The sequence below is a fragment of the Staurois parvus genome, unplaced genomic scaffold, assembly GCF_062004578.1.
Source record: "Staurois parvus isolate SC_StPar_1 unplaced genomic scaffold, SC_StPar_1.0 ptg001823l, whole genome shotgun sequence".
NCBI lineage: Eukaryota > Metazoa > Chordata > Amphibia > Anura > Ranidae > Staurois > Staurois parvus.
This window is the reverse complement of record NW_028319619.1, coordinates 219,357-247,293: the sequence shown is the minus strand read 5'-3', so window position 1 is coordinate 247,293 and position 27,937 is coordinate 219,357. Positions and strand designations below refer to the sequence as shown.

At 41.1% G+C, this 27,937-nt stretch overlaps 1 protein-coding gene across 1 annotated transcript in view; it reads right to left on the bottom strand.

Moving 5' to 3' along the window:
* Positions 1 to 23,292: 23,292 nt before the first annotated feature.
* Positions 23,293 to 27,937, bottom strand: part of INAVA (innate immunity activator) — a 112,949-nt gene continuing 108,304 nt past the window's right edge. The window contains exon 10 of the mRNA XM_089664065.1: positions 23,293 to 23,658. Coding sequence (XP_089520191.1) covers positions 23,560 to 23,658 — 99 coding nt within the window. The 3' untranslated portion in view covers positions 23,293 to 23,559. The remainder of the gene's footprint in view (positions 23,659 to 27,937) is intronic.

The window sequence follows — 27,937 nt, the reverse complement described above, 5'->3', positions numbered from 1 at the left end:
TCTGAAGAATCTGAAGATTCTGAAGAAGAAGAAGAAGAAGAATCTGAAGAAGAAGAATCTGAAGAAGAAGAATCTGAAGAAGAAGAATCTGAAGAAGAAGAATCTGAAGAAGAAGAATCTGAAGAATCTGAAGAAGAAGAATCTGAAGAATCTGAAGAATCTGAAGAAGAATCTGAAGAATCTGAAGAATCTGAAGAAGAAGAAGAATCTGAAGAAGAAGAAGAATCTGAAGAAGAAGAAGAATCTGAAGAAGAAGTAGAATCTGAAGAAGAATCTGAAGAAGAAGAAGAATCTGAAGAAGAATCTGAAGAAGAATCTGAAGAAGATGAATCTGAAGAAGAAGAAGAATCTGAAGAAGAAGAAGAATCTGAAGAAGAATCTGAAGAAGAAGAAGAATCTGAAGAAGAATCTGAAGAAGAAGAAGAATCTGAAGAAGAATCTGAAGAAGAATCTGAAGAAGAAGAAGAATCTGAAGAATCTGAAGAAGAAGAATCTGAAGAACCTGAAGAATCTGAAGAAGAAGAATCTGAAGAATCTGAAGAAGAAGAAGAAGAAGAATCTGAAGAAGAAGAATCTGAAGAATCTGAAGAAGAAGAAGAAGAAGAATCTGAAGAAGAAGAATCTGAAGAAGAATCTGAAGAAGAAGAAGAATCTGAAGAATCTGAAGAAGAAGAAGAAGAAGAAGAATCTGAAGAAGAATCTGAAGAAGAAGAAGAATCTGAAGAAGAAGAATCTGAAGAAGAAGAATCTGAAGAATCTGAAGAATCTGAAGAATCTGAAGAAGAAGAATCTGAAGAATCTGAAGAATCTGAAGAAGAAGAAGAAGAAGAATCTGAAGAATCTGAAGAAGAAGAAGAAGAAGAATCTGAAGAATCTGAAGAAGAAGAATCTGAAGAATCTGAAGAAGAAGAAGAATCTGAAGAATCTGAAGAATCTGAAGAAGAAGAAGAAGAAGAATCTGAAGAAGAAGAATCTGAAGAAGAAGAATCTGAAGAAGAAGAATCTGAAGAAGAAGAATCTGAAGAATCTGAAGAAGAAGAATCTGAAGAATCTGAAGAAGAATCTGAAGAATCTGAAGAATCTGAAGAAGAAGAAGAATCTGAAGAAGAAGAAGAATCTGAAGAAGAAGAAGAATCTGAAGAAGAAGTAGAATCTGAAGAAGAATCTGAAGAAGAAGAAGAATCTGAAGAAGAATCTGAAGAAGAATCTGAAGAAGATGAATCTGAAGAAGAAGAAGAATCTGAAGAAGAAGAAGAATCTGAAGAAGAATCTGAAGAAGAAGAAGAATCTGAAGAAGAATCTGAAGAAGAAGAAGAATCTGAAGAAGAATCTGAAGAAGAATCTGAAGAAGAAGAAGAATCTGAAGAATCTGAAGAAGAAGAATCTGAAGAATCTGAAGAATCTGAAGAAGAAGAATCTGAAGAATCTGAAGAAGAAGAAGAAGAAGAATCTGAAGAAGAAGAAGAATCTGAAGAAGAAGAAGAAGAAGAAGAATCTGAAGAATCTGAAGAAGAAGAAGAATCTGAAGAATCTGAAGAAGAAGAAGAAGAAGAATCTGAAGAAGAAGAAGAAGAAGAATCTGAAGAATCTGAAGAATCTGAAGAAGAATCTGAAGAAGAATCTGAAGAAGAAGAATCTGAAGAAGAAGAAGAATCTGAAGAAGAAGAATCTGAAGAAGAAGAAGAATCTGAAGAAGAAGAAGAAGAAGAATTTGAAGAAGAATCTGAAGAAGAATCTGAAGAAGAAGAAGAATCTGAAGAAGAAGTATCTGAAGAAGAAGAATCTGAAGAATCTGAAGAATCTGAAGAATCTGAAGAAGAAGAAGAATCTGAAGAAGAAGAAGAAGAAGAATCTGAAGAAGAAGAATCTGAAGAAGAATCTGAAGAATCTGAAGAATCTGAAGAAGAAGAAGAAGAAGAAGAAGAATCTGAAGAAGAATCTGAAGAAGAATCTGAAGAAGAATCTGAAGAAGAAGAAGAATCTGAAGAAGAAGAATCTGAAGAAGAAGAAGAATCTGAAGAAGAAGAAGAATCTGAAGAAGAAGAAGAATCTGAAGAAGAAGAATCTGAAGAAGAAGAATCTGAAGAAGAATCTGAAGAAGAATCTGAAGAAGAATCTGAAGAAGAATCTGAAGAAGAATCTGAAGAAGAAGAAGAATCTGAAGAAGAAGAAGAATCTGAAGAAGAAGAAGAAGAAGAAGAAGAATTTGAAGAAGAATCTGAAGAAGAATCTGAAGAAGAAGAAGAATCTGAAGAAGAAGTATCTGAAGAAGAAGAATCTGAAGAATCTGAAGAATCTGAAGAAGAAGAATCTGAAGAATCTGAAGAATCTGAAGAAGAAGAAGAAGAATCTGAAGAAGAAGAATCTGAAGAAGAAGAATCTGAAGAATCTGAAGAAGAAGAAGAATCTGAAGATTCTGAAGAAGAAGAAGAAGAAGAAGAAGAAGAAGAAGAAGAAGAATCTGAAGAAGAATCTGAAGAAGAAGAATCTGAAGAAGAAGAATCTGAAGAAGAAGAATCTGAAGAAGAAGAATCTGAAGAATCTGAAGAATCTGAAGAATCTGAAGAATCTGAAGAAGAAGAATCTGAAGAAGAATCTGAAGAAGAATCTGAAGAAGAATCTGAAGAAGAAGAATCTGAAGAAGAAGAAGAATCTGAAGAATCTGAAGAAGAAGAATCTGAAGAATCTGAAGAAGAAGAATCTGAAGAAGAAGAATCTGAAGAAGAAGAATCTGAAGAAGAAGAATCTGAAGAATCTGAAGAATCTGAAGAAGAAGAAGAAGAAGAAGAAGAATCTGAAGAAGAAGAAGAAGAATCTGAAGAAGAAGAAGAATCTGAAGAAGAAGAAGAAAGAATAAGAAGAAGTAGAATCTGAAGAAGAAGAAGAATCTGAAGAAGAATCTGAAGAAGAATCTGAAGAAGAAGAATCTGAAGAAGAAGAAGAATCTGAATCTGAAGAAGAATCTGAAAAAGAATCTGAAGAAGAAGAAGAATCTGAAGAAGAATCTGAAGAAGAATCTGAAGAAGAAGAATCTGAAGAAGAAGAAGAATCTGAAGAATCTGAAGAAGAAGAAGAATCTGAAGAATCTGAAGAAGAAGAATCTGAAGAATCTGAAGAAGAAGAAGAATCTGAAGAAGAAGAATCTGAAGAAGAAGAAGAAGAAGAAGAATCTGAAGAATCTGAAGAATCTGAAGAAGAAGAATCTGAAGAATCTGAAGAATCTGAAGAAGAAGAAGAAGAAGAATCTGAAGAAGAAGAATCTGAAGAAGAAGAAGAAGAAGAATCTGAAGAATCTGAAGAAGAAGAAGAAGAAGAATCTGAAGAATCTGAAGAATCTGAAGAAGAAGAAGAAGAAGAATCTGAAGAAGAAGAATCTGAAGAAGAAGAAGAAGAAGAATCTGAAGAATCTGAAGAAGAAGAAGAAGAAGAATCTGAAGAATCTGAAGAATCTGAAGAAGAAGAAGAAGAAGAATCTGAAGAAGAAGAATCTGAAGAAGAAGAAGAATCTGAAGAATCTGAAGAATCTGAAGAAGAAGAAGAAGAATCTGAAGAAGAATCTGAAGAAGAATCTGAAGAAGAAGAAGAATCTGAAGAAGAAAAATCTGAAGAAGAAGAATCTGAAGAATCTGAAGAATCTGAAGAAGAAGAAGAAGAAGAATCTGAAGAATCTGAAGAATCTGAAGAAGGAGAATCTGAAGAATCTGAAGAAGAAGAAGAAGAAGAATCTGAAGAATCTGAAGAATCTGAAGAAGAAGCAGAATCTGAAGAATCTGAAGAAGAAGAAGAAGAAGAATCTGAAGAATCTGAAGAAGAAGAATCTGAAGAATCTGAAGAATCTGAAGAATCTGAAGAAGAAGAAGAAGAATCTGAAGAAGAAGAATCTGAAGAAGAAGAAGAAGAATCTGAAGAATCTGAAGAATCTGAAGAATCTGAAGAAGAAGAAGAATCTGAAGAAGAAGAAGAATCTGAAGAAGAAGAAGAATCTGAAGAAGAAGAAGAATCTGAAGAAGAAGAAGAATCTGAAGAAGAAGAAGAATCTGAAGAAGAATCTGAAGAAGAATCTGAAGAAGAAGAATCTGAAGAAGAAGAATCTGAAGAAGAAGAAGAATCTGAAGAAGAATCTGAAGAAGAAGAAGAATCTGAAGAAGAAGAATCTGAAGAAGAAGAATCTGAAGAAGAATCTGAAGAAGAAGAAGAAGAATCTGAAGAAGAAGAAGAATCTGAAGAAGAATCTGAAGAAGAAGAAGAAGAATCTGAAGAATCTGAAGAATCTGAAGAATCTGAAGAAGAAGAAGAATCTGAAGAAGAAGAATCTGAAGAAGAAGAATCTGAAGAAGAAGAAGAAGAAGAATCTGAAGAATCTGAAGAAGAAGAAGAATCTGAAGAATCTGAAGAAGAAGAAGAAGAAGAATCTGAAGAATCTGAAGAATCTGAAGAAGAAGAATCTGAAGAATCTGAAGAATCTGAAGAAGAAGAAGAATCTGAAGAATCTGAAGAATCTGAAGAAGAAGAAGAATCTGAAGAAGAAGAAGAATCTGAAGAAGAATCTGAAGAAGAAGAAGAATCTGAAGAAGAAGAAGAATCTGAAGAAGAAGAAGAATCTGAAGAAGAAGAAGAATCTGAAGAAGAAGAAGAATCTGAAGAAGAAGTAGAATCTGAAGAAGAAGTAGAATCTGAAGAAGAAGTAGAATCTGAAGAAGAAGTAGAATCTGAAGAAGAATCTGAAGAAGTAGAAGAATCTGAAGAAGAAGAAGAATCTGAAGAAGAAGAAGAATCTGAAGTAGAATCTGAAGAAGAAGAAGAATCTGAAGAAGAATCTGAAGAAGAAGAAGAAGAATCTGAAGAAGAAGAATCTGAAGAAGAAGAAGAATCTGAAGAAGAAGAAGAATCTGAAGAAGAATCTGAAGAAGAAGAAGAATCTGAAGAAGAATCTGAAGAAGAAGAAGAATCTGAAGAAGAAGAGGAATCTGAAGAAGAATCTGAAGAAGAAGAAGAATCTGAAGAAGAAGAAGAAGAATCTGAAGAAGAAGAAGAATCTGAAGAAGAAGAAGAAGAATCTGAAGAAGAAGAAGAAGAATCTGAAGAAGAAGAATCTGAAGAAGAAGAAGAATCTGAAGAAGAATCTGAAGAAGAAGAAGAATCTGAAGAAGAAGAAGAATCTGAAGAAGAAGAATCTGAAGAAGAAGAATCTGAAGAAGAAGAAGAATCTGAAGAAGAAGAATCTGAAGAAGAATCTGAAGAAGAATCTGAAGAAGAATCTGAAGAAGAAGAAGAATCTGAAGAAGAAGAATCTGAAGAAGAAGAAGAATCTGAAGAATCTGAAGAATCTGAAGAATCTGAAGAAGAATCTGAAGAAGAAGAAGAATCTGAAGAAGAAGAATCTGAAGAAGAAGAAGAATCTGAAGAATCTGAAGAATCTGAAGAAGAAGAATCTGAAGAAGAAGAAGAATCTGAAGAATCTGAAGAATCTGAAGAAGAAGAATCTGAAGAAGAATCTGAAGAAGAATCTGAAGAAGAATCTGAAGAAGAAGAAGAATCTGAAGAAGAAGAATCTGAAGAATCTGAAGAAGAATCTGAAGAAGAATCTGAAGAAGAATCTGAAGAAGAATCTGAAGAAGAAGAAGAATCTGAAGAAGAAGAATCTGAAGAATCTGAAGAATCTGAAGAATCTGAAGAATCTGAAGAAGAAGAATCTGAAGAATCTGAAGAATCTGAAGAATCTGAAGAATCTGAAGAAGAAGAATCTGAAGAAGAATCTGAAGAAGAAGAATCTGAAGAAGAATCTGAAGAAGAAGAAGAATCTGAAGAAGAAGAAGAATCTGAAGAAGAATCTGAAGAAGAAGAAGAATCTGAAGAAGAAGAAGAATCTGAAGAAGAATCTGAAGAAGAATCTGAAGAAGAATCTGAAGAAGAAGAAGAATCTGAAGAAGAAGAAGAAGAATCTGAAGAAGAATCTGAAGAAGAAGAATCTGAAGAAGAAGAAGAATCTGAAGAAGAAGAATCTGAAGAAGAAGAAGAATCTGAAGAAGAATCTGAAGAAGAAGAAGAATCTGAAGAAGAATCTGAAGAAGAAGAAGAATCTGAAGAAGAATCTGAAGAAGAAGAATCTGAAGAAGAATCTGAAGAAGAAGAAGAATCTGAAGAAGAAGAATCTGAAGAAGAATCTGAAGAAGAAGAAGAATCTGAAGAAGAATCTGAAGAAGAAGAAGAATCTGAAGAAGAATCTGAAGAAGAAGAAGAATCTGAAGAAGAAGAAGAATCTGAAGAAGAAGAAGAATCTGAAGAAGAAGAAGAATCTGAAGAAGAATCTGAAGAAGAAGAAGAAGAAGAATCTGAAGAAGAATCTGAAGAAGAAGAAGAAGAGGAATCTGAAGAAGAATTTGAAGAAGAAGAAGAAGAAGAGGAATCTGAAGAAGAAGAATCTGAAGAAGAAGAAGAATCTGAAGAAGAATCTGAAGAAGAAGAAGAATCTGAAGAAGAATCTGAAGAAGAATCTGAAGAAGAATCTGAAGAATCTGAAGAAGAAGAATCTGAAGAAGAAGAAGAATCTGAAGAAGAAGAATCTGAAGAAGAAGAATCTGAAGAAGAAGAATCTGAAGAAGAATCTGAAGAAGAATCTGAAGAAGAAGAATCTGAAGAAGAAGAATCTGAAGAAGAAGAATCTGAAGAAGAATCTGAAGAAGAATCTGAAGAAGAAGAAGAATCTGAAGAAGAAGAAGAATCTGAAGAAGAAGAATCTGAAAAAGAAGAAGAATCTGAAGAAGAATCTGAAGAAGAAGAAGAATCTGAAGAAGAATCTGAAGAAGAATCTGAAGAAGAATCTGAAGAAGAATCTGAAGAAGAATCTGAAGAAGAAGAAGAATCTGAAGAAGAAGAATCTGAAGAAGAAGAATCTGAAGAATCTGAAGAATCTGAAGAATCTGAAGAAGAATCTGAAGAAGAATCTGAAGAAGAAGAAGAATCTGAAGAAGAAGAAGAATCTGAAGAAGAATCTGAAGAAGAAGAATCTGAAGAAGAAGAAGAATCTGAAGAAGAAGAAGAATCTGAAGAAGAAGAGGAATCTGAAGAAGAATCTGAAGAAGAAGAAGAATCTGAAGAAGAAGAAGAATCTGAAGAAGAAGAAGAATCTGAAGAAGAAGAAGAATCTGAAGAAGAAGAAGAATCTGAAGAAGAATCTGAAGAAGAAGAAGAATCTGAAGAAGAATCTGAAGAAGAAGAAGAATCTGAAGAAGAATCTGAAGAAGAAGAAGAATCTGAAGAAGAATCTGAAGAAGAAGAAGAATCTGAAGAAGAAGAAGAATCTGAAGAAGAATCTGAAGAAGAAGAAGAATCTGAAGAAGAATCTGAAGAAGAATCTGAAGAAGAAGAAGAATCTGAAGAAGAAGAAGAATCTGAAGAAGAAGAAGAAGAATCTGAAGAAGAAGAAGAATCTGAAGAAGAAGAAGAATCTGAAGAAGAAGAAGAATCTGAAGAAGAAGAAGAATCTGAAGAAGAAGAAGAAGAATCTGAAGAAGAATCTGAAGAAGAAGAAGAATCTGAAGAAGAAGAAGAATCTGAAGAAGAATCTGAAGAAGAAGAAGAATCTGAAGAAGAATCTGAAGAAGAATCTGAAGAAGAAGAAGAAGAATCTGAAGAAGAAGAAGAATCTGAAGAAGAAGAAGAAGAATCTGAAGAAGAAGAAGAATCTGAAGAAGAAGAAGAATCTGAAGAAGAAGAAGAATCTGAAGAAGAAGAAGAATCTGAAGAAGAAGAAGAAGAATCTGAAGAAGAAGAAGAAGAATCTGAAGAAGAAGAAGAAGAATCTGAAGAAGAAGAAGAATCTGAAGAAGAAGAAGAATCTGAAGAAGAAGAATCTGAAGAAGAAGAATCTGAAGAAGAAGAATCTGAAGAATCTGAAGAATCTGAAGAAGAAGAAGAAGAAGAAGAATCTGAAGAATCTGAAGAAGAATCTGAAGAATCTGAAGAATCTGAAGAAGAAGAAGAATCTGAAGAAGAAGAATCTGAAGAAGAAGAATCTGAAGAAGAATCTGAAGAAGAAGAAGAAGAAGAATCTGAAGAAGAAGAAGAAGAAGAATCTGAAGAAGAAGAAGAAGAATCTGAAGAAGAAGAAGAAGAATCTGAAGAAGAAGAATCTGAAGAAGAAGAAGAAGAAGAATTATTCCAAGCCGGCAAAAAGTGTATCTGCAGAGCTCCGCTAAGTGTATCTGCAGAGCTCCGCTATTTCTGACAGTTCTCTGACATTCACATTTACAGCGGTTGAAACATTGTATCTATCGAATCGAATCGAATTTCTTCCTCAAATTCGGCGAATCAGCCGAATCGAATTTTTGAATAATTCGCTCATCTCTACCTGTAACCATGGGATCCCCAAGATGATTGGAAACAGTGGTGATGCAATAACATCCAGGCAAAGTAGTTCCTTGTGGCCAGATGGAAATACTACCACAGGTAGTGGAATAGTTTCCTGTGTGACTGCCCCAGACTTAATGTTGGATCCGTCGGCCAAGTATACTGTCAGTCTATGAGTTTTGGCCTTTAAGGGTATCTGGTGTTGCAGGGCAAAGGTTGAGTCGATAAAACAACTGCAGGCCCTGGAATCAATGATAGTGGGCACTGGCAGGGTTCTTCCAGGAAGCTGGAATGAAATGGAAATGGTAAGGTGAGCAGGGTTGATGGTTGCAGTTGATAGTTTAGCAGGCAGGGTGGTCAGAGACTTACATAGCTTTGCAGGACAGTTTCGTATGTAATGGCCAGGTTCTCCGCAATAGAGGCATAGGTTACCCTGTCGGCTGCGTTGTTGTTCCTCCGGGGTGAGTGAGGTTCGTAGCTACCCTATTTTCATGGGTTCGGATTCTTCAGTACTGGGTGCAGCAGGATTGGTTGGTACCATGTTTGCTGGAGGTGGTACCCTGGGTATCATCCATATAAGGCGAACTTGGCCGGCGGACCTTTCCAGCCTTCATTCCCTAAGCCGGCGATCAATTTGGATAGCCAGGTTAATGAGCTCTTCCAATGTGTTTGGTACTCAGGCTAGCTCATCTTTAAGTGGTTTAGCAAGGCCTAAGCGGAACTGATATCGTAGGGCAGCGTTGTTCCAATTGGTATCAGTGCTCCAGCGCCTGAACTCTGTTACATAGTCCTCAGCTGCCCTCCGACCCTGCTGAAGAGAGTGGAGTGCTGCTTCCGCTGATGCAGATCGCTGGGGATTGTCATAGAGCTGAGCCATAGCCTTAAAGAAGCGATTTAGCCTCCCTAGCGGTCTGATTATGTCAGTATTTCTGTGCTCAAAGCGGTAAATTTTTTTGCATGGAAATATGTAGTTTTTTTATTGTAGGCCTGTAATTTTTAGGAATAACTCACTGAAATCTGTCTGAACAAAAGTCTAGTAAACATCCCGGGTATGTTAAAATTTGAAACTCGAAATCCTAAATTATAATTTAATAAATAATCATAAAAAATAATAATATAATAATAATAAATTTAATTCAATAATATAGTGCCAAGTTCGCACATCACTGAGCAAAGTCGCAAAATCATTTTCAGTGTCTGATAACAAATTTCCCCACGAATCATTATCACTCAATTCTGCAAGTAGTTCTAATTTACTATCGCTGTTATCTAGCTGGTCTAAAACCGCTTTTGACCTAAAGGGACGCTTTTTGGACGCCATGGACATTTCTCAGTTTCCAGGCAGAAAGAACAGTAAAAATATAGGCAGGGCACAGGACAAAGCACTAGGGACAAAATGTATGTGAAATGGTTTGATACAGTAATGTTTTACTATGTAATTTTAGTGTATTTAGTGAATGGCACTTTTTGACATTTTTACATTTCCCGCCAGCTTCGTCCCCGTACGTCCAGATGCCGGCATCGGCCGGAGGACATTGCCGGGGACGCTGCAAGGGGGGACATCGCAGGAGCACAGGACAAGGTGAGTGCAGAAGGGATCCCAGAGCAACGCTGCAGGGTATTCCCGAGTGTAGCTCGGGGTTACCGCTTGTGGTGCTGAAACTTTACCCCAAGCTACACTAGGGAATACCTCCAGGGAGGTTAAGGAAGATAACTTGGCGTCTTCCTTTTCCAGCAGATGGTGGGTTCATGCATGTGGTTCACCCTGGAGGAATGATATCACGAACCCCACCTTGGTTGCCTCTAAAGAAAAAGTGCGAGGTTGCAATACAAAATAAAGTTCACAGGTGTTGCGGAATGCCCTAAATTTGTTGCGATTGCCAGAAAACCTTTCAGGTGTGGGAACCCTAGGCTCCGGGGGCAGCATCATTACTGCAGGATTCATCATGGCTCCTGGAGCGACAGTTGGAGCAGATGTCACTGCTGTGCTGGCAGAGGGTGTGGGTGCAGATAAAGTCTGAAAACGAATTTCAAGTCGGTTATAACCCTCTTGCAGGCCCTTGACGGCTTGTGTCAATGCCGCAATGTGCTGGCAGATCTCTTCCAGAGGAGAGGCCCCTCTCTCAGGCAACAACATGGCCTTCTGGTATTGTCACGTACTTGGTTGTCGAGTCTGACGTGGAGAGGAGGCATCCTCTTACACGCCCGCTCGGAGTTCCTGATAGTGGGGCCGAGCCAGGAGTGGCATGAGTGCCGGGTGGGTCTGGAGATGATGGACCCAGAAGATCTGCAGGCCAGGTGCGGATGCAGGAACGAGGGTGCAGCAGCAGGCAGGTATGGTGGCAACCAGGATACAGACCAGGAGCGGACACAGGAGCGTAGGTGCGGCAGCAGGCAAGTATGGGGGCAACCAGGATGCAGACCAGGTGCAGATGCAGGAGCGTAGGTGTGGCAGCGGATAGGTATGGTGGTAACCAGGTGCAGGAATGTAGGTGCAGCAGCAGGCAAGTATGGTGGCAACCAGGATACAGGCCAGGTGCACATACAGGTACAGTTGCAAGAAAAAGTATGTGAACCCCTTGGGATTACGTGGAGTTTTGCATGAATTGGGCATAAAATGTGCTCTGAACATCATCTAAGTCACAACAATAGAAGAACACAGTCTGCTGAACATAATACTACACAAACATTAGATGTTGCCATGGTTTAATTGCACATAACATGTAAACATTCACAGTGCATGGAGGAAAAAGTATGTGAGGCCCTAGCTTAATGACTTCTCCCAGAGCTAATTGGAGCCAGGAGTGAGCCAACCTTGACTCCAATCAGTGTGATGATATTGGATGTGTTGCTGACAGCTGTCCTGCCCTTAAAAAACACACACCTGGTTTGGATTTACTGGTTTCAAGAAGCACTGTCTGATGTGAACCATGCCTCGCAGAAAAGAGCTCTCAGAAGACCTACGATCAAGAATTGTTGACTTGCATGAAGCTGGAAAGGGTTACAAAAGTATCTCCAAAAGCCTTGATGTTCATGTGTCCACGGTAAGACAGACTGTCTACAAATGGAGAAAGTTTAGAACTGTTGCTACTCTCCCTAGGCGTGGTCGTCCTGTAAAAATGACTGCAAGAGCACAGCGCAGAATGCTGTATGAGGTAAAGAAGAATCCCAGAGTGTCAGCTAAAGGCCTACAGAAATCTCTGGCACATGCTAACATTTTTGTTGACACATCTACAATAAGGAAAACATTAAACAAGAATGGAGTACATGGGAGGACACCACGGAGGAAGCCATTGCTGTCCAAAAAGAATATTGCAGCACGTTTGAAGTTTGCAAAAGAGCACCTGGATGTTCCACAGCACTACTGGCAAAATATACTGTGGACAGATGAAACCAAGATTGAGTTGTTTGGGAAGAACACACAACACTATGTGTGGAGAAAAAAAGGCACAGCACACCAACATCAAAACCTCATCCCCACTGTAAAACATGGCGGAGGGAGCATCATGGTTTGGGGCTGCTTTGCTGCCTCAGGGCCTGGACGGATTGTTGTCATTGATGGGAAAATGAATTCCAGAGTTTATCAAGACATTTTGCAGGAAAACGTACTACCATCTGTCCGCCAACTGAAGCTCCGCAGAGGATGGGTGATGCAACAGGACAATGACCCAAAGCATACAAGTAATTCAACAAAACAATGGCTGCAACAGCACAGAATACGCCTTCTGGAGTGGCCCAGTCAGAGTCCTGACCTCAACCCGATTGAAATGCTGTAGCATGACCTTAAGAGAGCGATTCACACCAGACATCCCAAGAATATTGCTACACTGAAACAGTTTTGTGAAGAGGAGTGGTCCAAAATGACTCCAGATCGTTGTGCAGGTCTGATCTGCAACTACAGGAAACGTTTGGTTGAGGTTATTGCTGCCAAAGGAGGGTCAACCAGTTATTAAGTCCAAAGGTTCACATACTTTTTCCTCCCTGCACTGTGAATGTTTACATGTTATGTGCAATTAAACCATGGCAACATCTAATGTTTGTGTAGTATTATGTTCAGCAGACTGTGTTCTTCTATTGTTGTGACTTAGATGACATTCAGAGCACATTTTATGCCCAATTCATGCAAAACTCCACGTAATCCCAAGGGGTTCACATACTTTTTCTTGCAACTGTATGTATGTGCAGCAGTGTCAGACAAGCCTGGTCAGGATCAATTGAGCGGATCAGGTATAAGGGAGCAGGCAAGTGGATAGTCAGGGATAAGCCGAGTCGGTGCAAGCGGAGTTCTTTCTTAATCAGGGTCAGATCAGATATAGGTAACAGAATCAGGTTATGAAGTGCATGATGTTGTAGACCAGAAGGCATAGGCTAAACTGTGTTGGTGATTTAAATAGCCCGCCTTGCGGTGATGTATACGCTAGTGCGCATGCGTGCACTCGCGCGGGAGCAATCCCTGACAGACCCCTTTAAAGAATTCTCAAGCAGGGTCTTTGATGGAAGAAGCTGTTGAGTTCACAAGAATAGAGGAGGATAACATCTTAGAGGAAGGAGATAGTGTCACCACTCAAGAGGAGCCCAGGGAAAGAAGGGAGATAAGAGCACCCAAGAGACTGACTTGAGGAGGTCTTCAAACCCATGACCTTACCTCTTGATCAAGCAGAGGCTACTAATCCTTGGTGGGAGTCATTTCTGCAGAATTTGATTAATAATGAACATCTGCCAACTGTTCTTCCTCCTGAAGAGGGGGTTATTTTCCTTGCTAAATGTAAATATGCTATGTCAAACATTATCAGTTTGTCTTTTTGTTTTTTGGGTGACAAAAGACTTTAAGTGAGGGGAGTGTGTAATACCCTGCTACATTGCAAGATAACAAGAGAAACACAAGATGACAGTGTACTGCATTCAGTGGCACTCACACTCTGTAAAACAGCCCCATGGACCTTGTATGCTGAACCGCAGGACTTTGCTGGGGAGCAGTGTACCAGAGGACTACATTTCCCAATGAAGCTGGCATGTGGAAGGGGGCATTTATATACAGAAGCCCAGGAGACTGGACGGGAAGTGAGAGGGGAAAGAGTTGGAGAGCAGAAGCGGACAGAGAGAGCTGTGCTGACTTGCGGAGTACCGGACCAGGCTGTAGAGTTAAAGAAGAGAGAGACGAGGAGTTGCTGACTGCCAGCCTTGCCACCCTAATCAGCAAAACATTCTGCCAGCAGGTAACCCGGAGGTGGTGTCCTGACAGAACGTTGCAAGAGAAACCGGAGAACCTGTGGGGACTCCATCCACTGAGAGAGAGACCGCCGGGACCTGCTGGAAGCCACGGATAGGGTGAGAGAATCCCATACACCAGCCAAACAAGTAAACCTTTCAAATCTGCCACTTTCCTGCACACAGTTGTGGACATTGCATATGGACAACGCATGTTGTGGCCTAGTTCCCCCGGCCTCTACTATTAAACACATTTACAGCGCAGTTCAATCATTAGAGCTGACCACAGTGCATGCCTTCTACAGGCCAAACTACATCATTGTTCTCTTAACCATCAGCCTACCCTCTTAAAGGAACATCTACCACCATTGCCATTAGTTACTGCAGCCCAGAGAGGAGTTGTCCTTTGCCAGCAAGTGCTTTTGCCAACTACTGACACTTTTTGTGGCCTAAAATTTGCAGCTTTCTCAGTGCATTAAAGGGACACCACCCAAGTCAAGTGCCACTTAAAGGGATAGTACTTTTCCTCACTTCTTCATTTCCTTGTATTAATCCTTTGAGGAACTGTCACCTTCATCTCTTCCCACTTAAATGGTCTGGATCATTGTAGCTTACCAACTGGGATCCAACGAGCGCGGCAGAAGATTCCTCACTGCATTTAAAGGGTCGTTGAGTTAAAGAGATCTTTCCTATCTCAGATTTAAACCATGCCAGCAGGTCTTGAGGGCCCAATGTGAGCTAGTCCAGCCCTTTGATAGTTTCCTTGCTCACTGGGGACTAGCTAACTTCTGAGTTGAGATTTTGCTGTATGTGTTGTGTTTTTGCTTAGCATTACTAAGAGTAAGATATTGCCATTACATACACATATAACGCTTTATCCTGTTTGACTAAACTTACAGTCAAGTTTAATAAAAACATCATATCAGTTCACTCCAATCTGTGTGTCTATTTTCTGTTGGCAATTTACATTGGTCAGAAAAGTACTGTGGTGTCAGCAGGGGTTGGGCTTTCAGAGAGGGGTCCAAAACAACAGGGAGCCCAAATATAACTCCGTCACTCCTGAGGTGGGTAGTGCTACATGACTAATAAAGTTTATTACACTAAAATGTATTATAAAATGTTTTGGTATTACAAAGTTCTAAAATTAACCAGTTTAATTCCACACTATAGCAGGACTACTGCTACAGGGCGAACTCCCTGCGCAAAATCACGTACAGTATATATACATGATCCGGGCTCTGGCCATGAATCGGTGCTGCACCGATCAATCAGCAGATTCAGGTCAGTAATATTCGGCCTGAAACTGCTGATTGATCCCTACCCTATCACAGATCTTCCTATACCTGTGTTTATATTTACTGTACACAGGTACAGGAAATTATGCAATCTTCTCTCTCTGGGCACATTCCGTTCCAGAGAGAGAAGAAAGCAGATCCACATCACAAAGCACTACACATTTACAGTAAAAGCACAGCTAGGTCACATTCAACCCCCTGATCGCCCCCCAGTTAACCCCTTCACTGCCCTGTCACCAGTGTCATTAGTACAGCGTACACATTTTTTTTACTGATCACTGTATTATTGTCACAGGCGACTTCAGATAGCGTTAGCCTCAGGTAGCTCCCCTCCCAGATAGCGTCAGCTTGCCTGTCAGTAAACCAGTAATCACATTTAACCCCTTGATTGCCAGGAACATGCTCACATACACAATAAACCTCCATTGCAAATATAGTGTCTGAACGGATCAATATATTTGATCTGATCAGAACTATACCAGCGTTCACAATAGTATAGTGTCCCCAAAAATGCAGCATTAGCCCCCACACCTGCCAGCACCTGCATTTAGCCCCTACACTTAACACCTTCCCCTTCTGCTGTGGACAGGACCCTGACAACTTGCTGGAGGAGAAGTTCTGGCGTTTCTGCCAATACTCTACATGGCCGTAGAAGGACACATCAGCCACAGTCTTGTGCCTGGCGGCCTTTATAAGGAGGCTCATCACTTCCTCTGGTTGCTGGATGATCTCTAGCTCCCCATGGTTTGGTCCTGTGGCTTGTACTTGGACCTGTCTGCTCTACTGACCACCTGATCTGACCTCGGCTTGGCTAAAGGATACTCTCTCTCTCGCTCCTCCGTGTATGACCTCAGCTATCCCACCCGACCACGTCTGTTCTGTTTCCCACCCGGTACCTGACCTTGGCTCGATCTGACTAACCAGCAAACATCCAAATCCCGGAAGTCTTGCATACCACGCTCAGGTGCCTCCAGTCTGCAGACCTATCCCCGTGCACCAGCTGTGCTCCTGAGTGGACCACCAACCAGCACTCCTACAGGCGACCTGTGCAACTTTGTGCCTGACTCCCGCTGTCCCACTCTCAGGGGAGTCTGGAACTTAGCCCCAAAGGAAGCCCTCTCTCCATTGGCCTCCATCACCAGGTACGTGATACGTGATACTTAGGGTGTCTAATTTCTAAAAAGGGGTCATTTGGGGGTGTTTGTACTGCCCTGGCAGTTTAGCACCTCAAGAAATGTGATAGGCAGTCAGAAAGTAAAAGCTGTGTAAATTCCAGTATCTACATTATACCATAGTTTGTGGAAACTATAACTTTCACACAAACCACAAATAAATTAATATGCAGTTATTGTGATTTTTTTTTATTTACCAAAGACATGTAGCAAAATACATTTTGGCCTAAATTTATGACGACAGTTGAGTTTATTGGACATTTTTTATGACAGAAATGAGAAAATATTGGGTTTTTTTTTCAAACTTTTTGGTCTTTTTTTGTTTATAGCGCAAAAAAATAAAAAACCTAGAGGTGATCAAATATCACCAAAAGAAAGCTCTATTTTTGTGTGAAAAAAAATAACAAATTTAATTTATGTACAAAATTGCATGACCACACAATTGCCAGTTAAACTAGCATAGCATCATATAGCAAACAATTGCGTAAATTCCAGTATCTATAGCATAGTTTGTAGATGCTATAACTTTCACATAATCCAATGAATATACACCTATTGGGATTTTTTTTTGTTATCAAAGACATATAGCAAAATACACTTTGGCCTAAATGTATGACGAAATTTGAAGAGAAAATATCATATTTTTTCAAAATTTTTGGTCTTTTTTTGTTTATAGCACAAGAAATTAAAAACCCAGAAGTGATCACATACCACCAAAAGAAAGCTCCATTTGTTTGAAAAAAAAGGACATAAATTTCGTTAGAGTACAGCATTGCATGACTGTACAATTACCAGTTGAAATAGCACAGCGCCGTAACACAAAAATGGCTTGGTCAGGAAGGGGGGGTAAATCCTCTGGAGGGCAAGTGGTTAATAGCTGAATTCTACATTTCCATGTCTTTGTTGACACGAATGTACAAACGTCTTAGGCAGATGTGAAAACATAATGTCAAGTACAAAATATATATTTTCATCGCTTAGTTTTAGTAATATTATTTCAGCAATTTAAAAAATGCAAAGTGGCCCAAACGCAGAAAAATATATTTCAAAACAATATTTAATTACTACCCTTTAGCTTAAAACCAGCATTCATTCTTTTAGTTAGTAATAGACAAAAGGGTTGATTTAATAAAACTAGAGAGAGCAAAATCTGGTGAACTCTGCAACAGCTTCCTTGTTTTGTTTAGTCAAACCTTAATTGAACAAGCTGAATTTATAAGTTGATTGGTTTGCCTACCATGCACAGCTGCGCCAGATATTGCATTCTGCAGTTTTAGTAAATCAACCCCAAAGTTTTTGACGGAAATCAACAAAAGTTTGCAGCGTCACGAACATTTTCATCAGCAATATGTACACATTTTGATTTTTTTCGAATTCGAACCATTTCAAATTCAAAACAATTTTAATAATCAATTTTTATTTTGGTTATGTACCTTCTGTACATATACAATTTAACCACCTCAATACTTGACACTTCTTTCACCCCCTTCCTGCTAAGGCCAATTTTCAAGTTTCCCATCAGATATTGATGTTGTACAGATGTTTTTGTGCACTGGTACAGTGTGACAGTTGTTGATGGGGCACTGTTACACTGTGACAGATATTGATGGGGTACTTGTGCACAAATAGACAAAATTTTTGAAGGAAATCGTCAGTAGTCTGCAGCATCACCATCATTTTCATCAGCGATATGTACACATTTTGAACCAAATTGAACAATTGATTTTTATTTTAGTTAGGTACCACTTGTACATATATAGTTAAAGCACCTCAATACTGGACACTTCTTTTACCCCCTCTCTGCCCAGGCCTATTTTCAGCTTTCCCATCAGATGTTTATGAGACACTAATACAGATGTTTTGTGCACTGGTACACTGTGACAGATGTTGATGGGGCACTGGTACACTGTGACATTTGATGGGGCACTGGTACATTGTGACAGATGTTTTTGTGCACTGGATATACTGTGACAGTTGTTGATGGGACAGTAGTACAGATGCTTTTGTGCACTGGCACACTGTGACAGTTGTGGGTGGGACACTAGTATAGATGTTTTTGTGCACTTTTACACTAAAACAGATGTTGATGGGGCACTTACACTGTGACAGATGTTTTTGTGCATTGCTACACTGTGACAGATGTTGATGGGGCACTGGTACACAAATAGACAATGTTTTTGAAGGAAATCAGCAATGGTCTGCAGCATCACCATAATTTTCATCAGCAAATGAAACGACCCCGAGGAAGTCACGAGCAGTCTGTGACGTAACGCGTAGGTACGCCAATACGCAGCTTCCGGTGCGCGGTGACGCACTTCCAGCATTCGTCACCATCTTGGTATACCCAGGAATGCCCACACACATGCAGTACACCCACACATCGGTGAGGAGGGGGAACTGCTGGAACATGTGAGTGGCATTCTTCGGTTTTATAATAAAGGAATCTTGGTTAAAGATAATACTGCACTTAGAGGATCTTTTTTGGCTCACTGGGCTGGTGAGCTATTGTTCTTTAGAAGCTTCCGGTCTGGGGCAAGGGGAGCCCCATAGGAGATCCACTGCATGATGATGGTTACCAGCCTTTATGATTAAGGATCCAGGGTGATCCTGAAAGCTGTCTGGCCCATGGTGGTCACCGAGAGGAGGTGAGGAGGCAATCTAGCCGTAATAGAAGAAGAGTGTTGACACGATCACTGAATTACAAGCACTATTGCACATTGCATGAATTTATACATCACTTATCGATTGTTTTATGGACGTTTTGATTATTTGAGTGTTATTTGAAGTGTGGACACTTTATTGCACTAAAGCACTTTTTGTTTACCCCTTTTATTTGAAGGGGGTTTGCATCATTTATAGTGTGTGGGCATAAGCCAGCCAAGTGAGTCACTTTTTATTAGTGGCACATTATATTTATATGTATATTTGCATTCACCCGCTACAAATCTGCCTTCCGCACCTACACCTCCTCCCTCCACGCAGCCAAACAAGCCTACTTCCTGACCCTCATCAAGGCCCTCTCCTCCAATCCTCGCCGACTCTTCTCCACCTTCAACTCTCTACTCTCGCCACCCCCACCTCCACCCAGCACCTCACTCACTGCCCTTGAGATTGCCAATCACTTCAAAAACAAGATTGACACAATTCACAAGGACATCGCCGCTACTCACATGCCCTCTCAACCCATCCCCTCTCACACAGCTACCCCCTCATCCCCCCTCCCCCTCGACATAACCCGCAGGGACTTCGTCGCTGCTCAAACTCCTTCCAACCCCCTTCCCCCTCACTCAGCTACCCCTCATCACCCCTCTCCCACGGCCCCACCACTGCTCTGACCTCCTCTTCTACCCCACCCTACATTCCTCATACTGAAGCTCCCCCAACACTCCGCACCTTTGACCTTACTACCATCGAGGAAGTCTCCAAGATCCTCTCTGATGCCCGTCTCACCACCTGTGTTAATAAATCAAAATTATGATTCGGCACTTATATTGATGGCAAGCTTGCAAAATATTTGGTTTTTATGATTAGTCATAATTAATATTAATAAGTGTGAATGGTCTTTTGACAAATGGTAGTATTACAATTCTTCAATTATAACTGAGACCAAAAGATATACAAGTTAAGCTGAGACAGTAAAATAAGACAGGAGTTAAGCTGAACTAGCTAAACCAGCTGAAGGCTGAGTATACTATATTTAGATATAGTTGGTTAAATGTCTCTGGTAGTATATGTCAAGGTTATTAGAAGTGACTTACTATTACATTACGTATTTTAATAGTATCTGTGTGTATTTAGTATACGTTTCTAACATTGATACATATATAGTTTAGTGATTATACATTGATATGTTCTTAAGCTATATTATTCTTTAAATATATAGCTGAGGGTTACATCATCTGCTTAAAACCTTATGTGAGTGTCGTCCCCTCCCTTCTACGCCATACAAGGTATTAAGAATCTCTCGTTATGACACACTCATTCTGCATAAAAGGGTCCATAAGGGACAGAGGAAGAACTCTCACAGGCTAACACTGACACTTGCATACACATACATACACGTCTGAGAAGCTGCAACAGGTGCATGCTACAAGATCATCACTTTCGTCTATTTCCGGCTTCTTCCCAAAAAGTCTCGAAGGACAAGAACATGAAGGACAGAACAGCACATGGCCGGACTTCTATGATAGATAATGGTGACTTATCTTTAAACTTTTGCTTGTTATTTCTACAGTAGTTTTATCTACATGGAACTGTTCATAATATGCTTTACATTGTTATTTTACACCACTGTGTGATAGAATAAAATCACACTTCATTTTTTTTATTTCAATGGCTCTTTCATTCATAATCGCCTCAAGACACTAAAAGAAGTATTGTATGTGTCTATAATCCAACAACCTGCCCCCTCGACCCTATCCCCTCACAACTCCTACGACCTCCCTCCCCCTCCATCCTACGCTCCCTCACCCACATCTTCAATCTCTCCCTCTCCTCCGGCACTTTCCCCTCCCCTCTGAAACATGCACAAATCACCCCCATACTTAAAAAGCCCTCCCTGGACCCCAATGACCCGAATAACCTCAGACCCATCTCCCTGCTCCCATTTACATCTAAACTCCTCGAGCGCCTAGTCTACACCCGCCTATGCTCTCACCTCAACGACAACAACCTCCTCGATCCCCTACAGTCCGGCTTCCATCCCCTACACTCCACCGAAACTGCCTTACTCAAACTATCCAACGACCTGCTAACCGCCAAAGCTAATGGCCATTATTCAGTGCTCCTACTCCTTGACCTCTCTGCGGCCTTCCACACAGTCGACCACCCCCTCCTCCTCAAAAAACTACACTCCCTCGGCCTCAGAGATTCTGCTCTCTCCTGGCTCTCATCCTACCTGTCACAACGCTCTTTCAGCGTTACCTATAATGCTACCACCTTCCCCTCACTCCTCCTCTCTGTTGGGGTCCCTCAAGGCTCTGTCCTCAGGCCCCTTCTCTTCTCCATCTACACCTCCTCCCTTGGCCAACTCATACACTCTCACGGCTTCAACTACCACCTCTATGCCGACAACACACAAATCTATCTCTCAACCCCCCACCTAACCCCCTCGGTCTCTGCCTGAATCACACACCTGCTGAGCGACATATCAGACTGGATGTCGCTCCACTTCCTTAAACTGAACCTCTCCAAAACCGAGTTTCTTGTCTTCCCCCCAGCCCAGACACCACCCCCCATTGACTTCTCTATCACATCCAACAATGCTACCATCAAACCCACCCTGCAGGCCAAAGTACTTGGTGTCATTCTGGACTCCAACCTATCCTTCCAGCCCCAAGTCCAATCTTTAACAAACTCATGCAGACTCCACCTCTGCAACATCGCCAAAATCCGCACGTTCCTAACCCCAGAAACCACTAAACAGCTCATCCACTCCCTCATCATATCACGACTCGACTACTACAACTCCCTCCTCACCGGCCTGCCTCGCCGCTGGCTATCCCTGCTTCAGTCGATCCTGAATACGGCTGCCAGACTCATTCACCTTTCCAACCGCTCCGTCTCCGCCACCCCCCTCTGCCAATCCCTCCACTGGCTTCCGGTTGCGCAACGGATCAAATTCAAAATCCTAACGCTGACGTACAAAGCTGTCCAGCATACTGCCCCGAACTACATCACTGACCTAATATCCAAGTACCGCCCAGCACGCACACTCCGCTCCTCACAAGACCTCCTTCTCTCTAGTTCCCTGATCTCCTCCTCCCATGCCCGCCTCCAGGACTTCTCCAGGGTGTCACCCATCCTCTGGAACTCCCTGCCCCAACCCATCAGATCATCACCTACTCTCTTCTCCTTTAGGCGCACTCTGAAAACCCATCTCTTCAGGGAAGCCTACCCCACCCCCTGCTAACTTGCCGACCTCCTCCACTCTTCCTACCACTCCATCCCCCACAGCTATCTCCTCCTGTGCCACCATCCCCTCCCCCCTCGATTGTAAGCTCGAAAGAGCAGGACCCTCAATCCCCTCATGTTTTGCATTGTATTGGTATTGTTCTGTCACATGTTCTTTCCCCCTTTGTAATGTACAGCGCTGAGCGAACTATTGGCGCTTTATAAATACTGTATAATAATAATAATTATTATTATTTATTTTGGCACTTTATCATCTTTGCACTTTTTAGTTTATTTATTACACCCAGTGGTTTAGTATTGATAATTATTATTATTATTTTTGAATGAGCGCTGCACTATTTATGAATTATTTAAAACTGTTTAGGTATCAGTTTTGAGTGTTGGCAGCTTCAAGTGAGGTTCCACTTTCTTTTTAGTGCAGGAGGACCTTGGTTCCTACTCTGCCATAAAGGCCACAACATTGGAGACTTGCAGTGATGGTTGTCCTTCTCGGAAGATGTCCCGTCTCCACACAGGATCATTCGCTGGAGCTTAGTCAGAGTGACCAAAAATCAGGTTATTTGGATTTTATACACATTCATCTTGTTTGTATTAATAAAAATGTATTCATAATATGTGAAGTGTTCTAAGTTTTAAAAGAAATATCTGACTTCAACATTTTACTGTGTGTACAATATTGTACACAAGAAATAATGTGAAGTATAAATGCTTTTAAATATATATATTTTACTTGTTTACTTTTCATGTATTAAATTGATAAAAACAAACAACAACCATGGAGCTCTAGGGCGTACATAAACAACCTGTTCAATTTACAGCTAATCAAGTAGTTCCTCACATTACATAGGTCTTAAAGTGGAAGAAAAGCCCAACTATAAAGGATTCTTAAAATGTTCTTTCCACCACATCCACCTAACCTGTTAAAAAAGATCAGTGTACTTACTGATCCACTCTGGTCACATGATCCTGCAGCTCTGGCTCCCCTCTGTCATTGATCGGCTGGAGCAGGGGAAAGGAGGGAGTGCTGACAAAAGCCGGGCAATGGGAGCCTATGGGTGACAGTTACCAGATTTCAAAGCCATTGTCGAGTGCTCCCTTTACATAGAGCTGCAGGATCACGTCACCAGACCAGAGCAAATCAAAAATAAGTACAGATCTTTTTATACATGTTAGGCAGGATAGGTAGAAATAAGAGGGAGGGAACATAGTTAGGATTTTCTTCCACTTTAATTAGGATAAAACTTTGTGTGTACAAAGTTGGTTTGTGTCTCACTGATCTTATTTGCTTTGTTTCTGTTTTTTCTTTAAATAAGAATACAACATATACCCACAAATCTTGTGTTACTATACACACATTCATCTTAAGCAGCTTAATATTTATTTTGTGCAATGTAATTTAAACATAGTAGCATCTTTTTAACATTGGTAACACTGCTCTGCAATGTGATATAATCTCCAGTGTAAATTACCAAAATATTCTCTGTCCAGCAAAGAGACCTACACAAAGAACAAGACTGATAATATAGAGACTGTCAGAAAATAATACATATAAAGACAGAGAAATTCAGAAACACTGTAAGGCCTGCCATGTGATTAAATTGTTCTTTGTACTTCGTTGGTTCCTACACTTGACTTATAATCTGTGCCTCTTCAGGATCATACCATTGCAGGGGGGCTCCCTCTGCTGTTCTCCTTAACACTTGCAAAGGTGCGATCTGTGTCTACAAGGAGAGATTATAAGAGTTAGGAAAACAGCAATTACTAACATAGTGGTTTCAAACAATACATGTTTGAGCTTGCAGAGATTCACAAGGTGTTTGAGAAACACCAACACAAGTAGCCTTGTGTTCACCCTAGATGCAGTCCAGTGTGCTTTTTTTCTGCATCAAAACTGCATGCACAGTGTTTCTCATGTATTCCAATGGCCCTAGTTCACACCAGTGCAGTCAGTTCCAGTCAGTTTCTGGTGCAGTATAAAAAAGTTGAACATGCTGCATTTTTTCTGCACAGAACCATACTGGGTCATAGCAAACTGCATAAAAATTGCACCAGAACTGCATGTGGTGTGAACTATAAGGAAAAATGTATCCGGAATGCATCCGGAGTGCGTTTTTTGTAGTGTAAACTGGCCCCTCAAGCGGAGTTACGGTCATTTTTGTGTTTGTTGAAAGTCAGCAGCTAAAAAAACTGTAGCTGCTGACTTTTAAAAAACAGATACTCACCTGTCCCAGGATTCAGCGATGTGCTTACCCATACCATCCCTTCTCTCCCTATGCTGGATGTTATTATCATTTATAGTGGTTTTTTGTCTAGATCATCAATTTAAAGGAGTAGCACTTACCTTTGCACTGTCAAACCGTGGATGCACATGTAGCCAGGTGTTGGTCTACAGCAATATAGAGGAGACATTGGCTTTGATCTACTAAAACTGGAGAATGCAAAATCTGGTGCAGCTGTGAATGGTAGCCAACCAGCTTCTAACTGCAACTTGTTTAATTAAGCTTTGACAAAAAACCTGGAAGCTGACTGGTTTCTATGCAGAGCTGCACCAGATTTTGCACTCTTTAGTAAATCAACCCCATCGCCTTTTATTCTTCTCTCCCTCTACTGATACTGATAATAATATCATCACCAGTGGGGGGAGTGGTGAAGCCAAGCAAGCTCATAGATACAGAAGAATCCTGAGAGTTGTAGTTTGAGATGGTATAACAATATAATGGGGCTAATTGACTCCTTACACTAGAGATCCTAATAGACACTGTGTAGTGGGAGGAGTGAGAAATGATTTTTATTAAACTGCTTGGCAAAGTTCTTTCCCTTGGCACTTAGGGAGTTAGAGATCTCCCTAAGTCTGAATATTCACCTGCCAGTGGGAGACCATACCAGCAGAGATCCAAGCCTGAGACTGGGATTGAGAGCACCCAGGGGTAGCACAGCACCGCCCACATCACAGCACCTGCACCAATGCCGCAGAGAGACTGGAGCATCCACTCATCCTCTGCTTCCCACCGCTGATCACCAGAGGGTTTCAGGGAGAGACTGAGGGCCCCCCTCCCTTCTATAGCAAGAGGTCACAACAGCATTCCGAGATGCTGTACCTATACTGCATACAGGTTACCTGGGACTGCCGTTAAGTGCACCAAAGCTCTTAAAGAGCCCCAATGATAGACAGCAGAAGAACATCTCAAAGGACTGCCCCTCCCATAATAATTCTGCAAGTTCCCTTTTTTCCCCTGCTCCCCCCCCCACTACCATCCTCCTTTTCTTTTGGACGGTGTATACCCAGTTAGTCTAGGACTAGCATCACTGCCATAAATGCGCTCTGGCAGTATAGTTCCAGCACTTGGCAATTACTGCTCACTGCTGCACTTGAGGTGGCCTTACTACAGTTTATGCTGATCTGGCCGTCAAAAGTCATCTTATGTTTAGTCCTTACTGTTAATCATTTTTTATGCTAAATTGTTAGTACTAGAGCTGCAACTAACAATTATTTTCATAATCGATTAGTTTGGATGAAAACCTCAAAAAAAGAGTGGTGTAAAATTTAGCTAAAATGTAAAGTTGAAAAAAAAGACAATTTGTTCTTGACTATCTATATGCAACTGTAAATATAAATAACCAGCTATATAGTTAGGGAACAAAATATCTAATCCACTCTGAGAATAATAGACAGAAGATATATATATATATATATATACACTATTAGAGTTTGAATCTAGTACATATCATCAGACTTTTTCTTTAAAGTGAAAAAAAAGACCTAAAATGTTTTGCAGATTTTTAAACAGGATTGTAATATATTATGCATGACAGACTCCCTTGTCATAGGCAGGTAGCTTTATACAACCTGCGCCTGCTGTTACTTAAGCCTGGCACACACATTCAATTTTTTCTTTCATTTAACCCAGCGGGGTGAACAAAAAAGAAAAACACAGAGATGGCTGTACTAATTAAACAATGTTAGTGCGGCAATCTTTCCTGCTGTACCTTTGTGTCCTGACATGTGGACTCCCATACCATTGGCTGTGAGCACTGACTGGATGCTTATTTCCAGCTTTATGCTGGCTATACACAAACACATTTTTCCTTTGAAAATTTTCATCTTAAGAGCATTTGTTCGATTTTATAATTGTTAGTGGGGTCAAATCAACATTCGTTTTCAACCACAGTGATAGTAAAATTTGAAGCAGCAGAATAAAAAAAATTTTTTGATTGAATTGATTTTCGGGCAGGTTATGTGGTTTTTGTTCAGAAATTACATTCCTTTTAAAAGTGACTGTTAAAAGCAAGTTAAATTATTGAACGACATTTGTTCATTCATTGAATGTTCAAAGAATTTTCATATGAATTCTTGTCCAAAAAGCGATATGTGTATGGCCAGCATAAGACATTTAGTAGCAGCAGCATGCTTTTTATCACCTGTCATTATTATTATTATTATTACATTGAGCTTATATAGCGCTAAAAGGGTTTGCTCAGCGCTGTACAAAAGGGGGGGGGGGCAATACATGAAACAGTACAGCAACAACAAACAGCACACGAGGGGTTAGAGGGCCCTACTCTTTCGAGCTTACAATCTAGGAGGGAGGGGATAGTGGTACAGGAGGAAGTGGCTGTGGGGGATGGAGTGGTAGGAGGAATGAAGGAGGAATGAAGGAGGAACGGCTGTTAGGTGAGGTTGGGGTAGGCTTCCCTGAAGAGGTGGGTTTTCAGGGAGCGCCTGAAGGTGAGGAGGGAAGGTAATAATCTGATGGATTGGGGTAATGAGTTCCAGAGGATGGGGGAGGACCTGGAGAAGACTTGCAGTCGTGCATGGGAGGAGGAGACCAGGGAGCAAGATAGAAGGAGGTCCTGTGAAGAGCGAAAGGTACGGGTAGGGTGGTACTTGGGAATCAGGTTGGTGAGGTAGTTAGGGGCAGTGTTGTGAATGGCTTTGTAGGTCAGAGTTAGTAGTTTGAATTTAATGCGTTGGGCAATCGGGAGCCAGTGGAGGGATAGGCAAAGGGGGGTGGCAGAGGTGGAGCGGTTAGTGAGGTAGATGAGTCTAGCCGCTGAGTTCAGTATGGTCTGAAGCGGGAAGAGCCTGCGCTGGGGTAGGCCGGTGAGAAGGGAGTTGCAGTAGTCAAGGCGTGAGATAATCAGGGAGTGTATGAGTAGTTTAGTGGTGTCCGGGGTAAGGAAGGAGCGTATCTTGGCAATGTTGCGGAGGTGGAGCCTGCAAGTGTTTGTAAGTGATTTGACATGAGGTTGGAAGGAAAGGTTTGAGTCCAGAATGACGCCAAGGACTTTGGCTTGCGGGGCGGGATTGATGGTGGTGTCATTGGTAGTGATGGATAGGATGGGGGGGGGGCGTGGGCAGGGGGAAAGACGAGGAGCTCGGTTTTGGAGAGGTTAAGCTTGAGGAAATGGAGCGACATCCAGTCTGAGATGTCGTTTAGGAGGTGAGTGATGCGGGCAGAGACTGTGGGGGTGAGGTGAGGGGTGGTGAGGTAAATTTGAGTGTCATCAGCGTAGAGGTGATAGTTGAAGCCGTGGGAGTGTATGAATTTGCCAAGGGAAGAGGTGTAGATGGAGAAGAGAAGGGGTCCAAGGACAGAGCCTTGGGGGACCCCAACAGAGAGGGGGAGGGAAGGAGAGGTGGCACCATTGTAGGAAACGCTGAAGGAGCGTCGGGATAGGTAAGAGGAGAACCAGGAGAGAGTGGTGTCTGTGCTGCCAAGGGAGAGTAGTTTATTAAGGAGGAGGGGGTGGTCAACTGTTGAAGGCCACGGAGAGGTCCAGGAGAAGGAGGACAGAGTAGTCTCCTTTGGCTTTGGCGGTTAGTAGGTCATTAGTGATTTTGAGGAGGGCGGTTTCGGTGGAGTGTAGGGGACGGAAGCTGGACTGTAGTGGATCAAGGAAGTTGTTGTCAGTTAGGTGGGCGCTTAGGCGATCGTACACTAAGCGCTCAAGGAGCTTGGAAGTGAGTGGCAGCAGGGAGATAGGTCTGAGGTTGTTTGG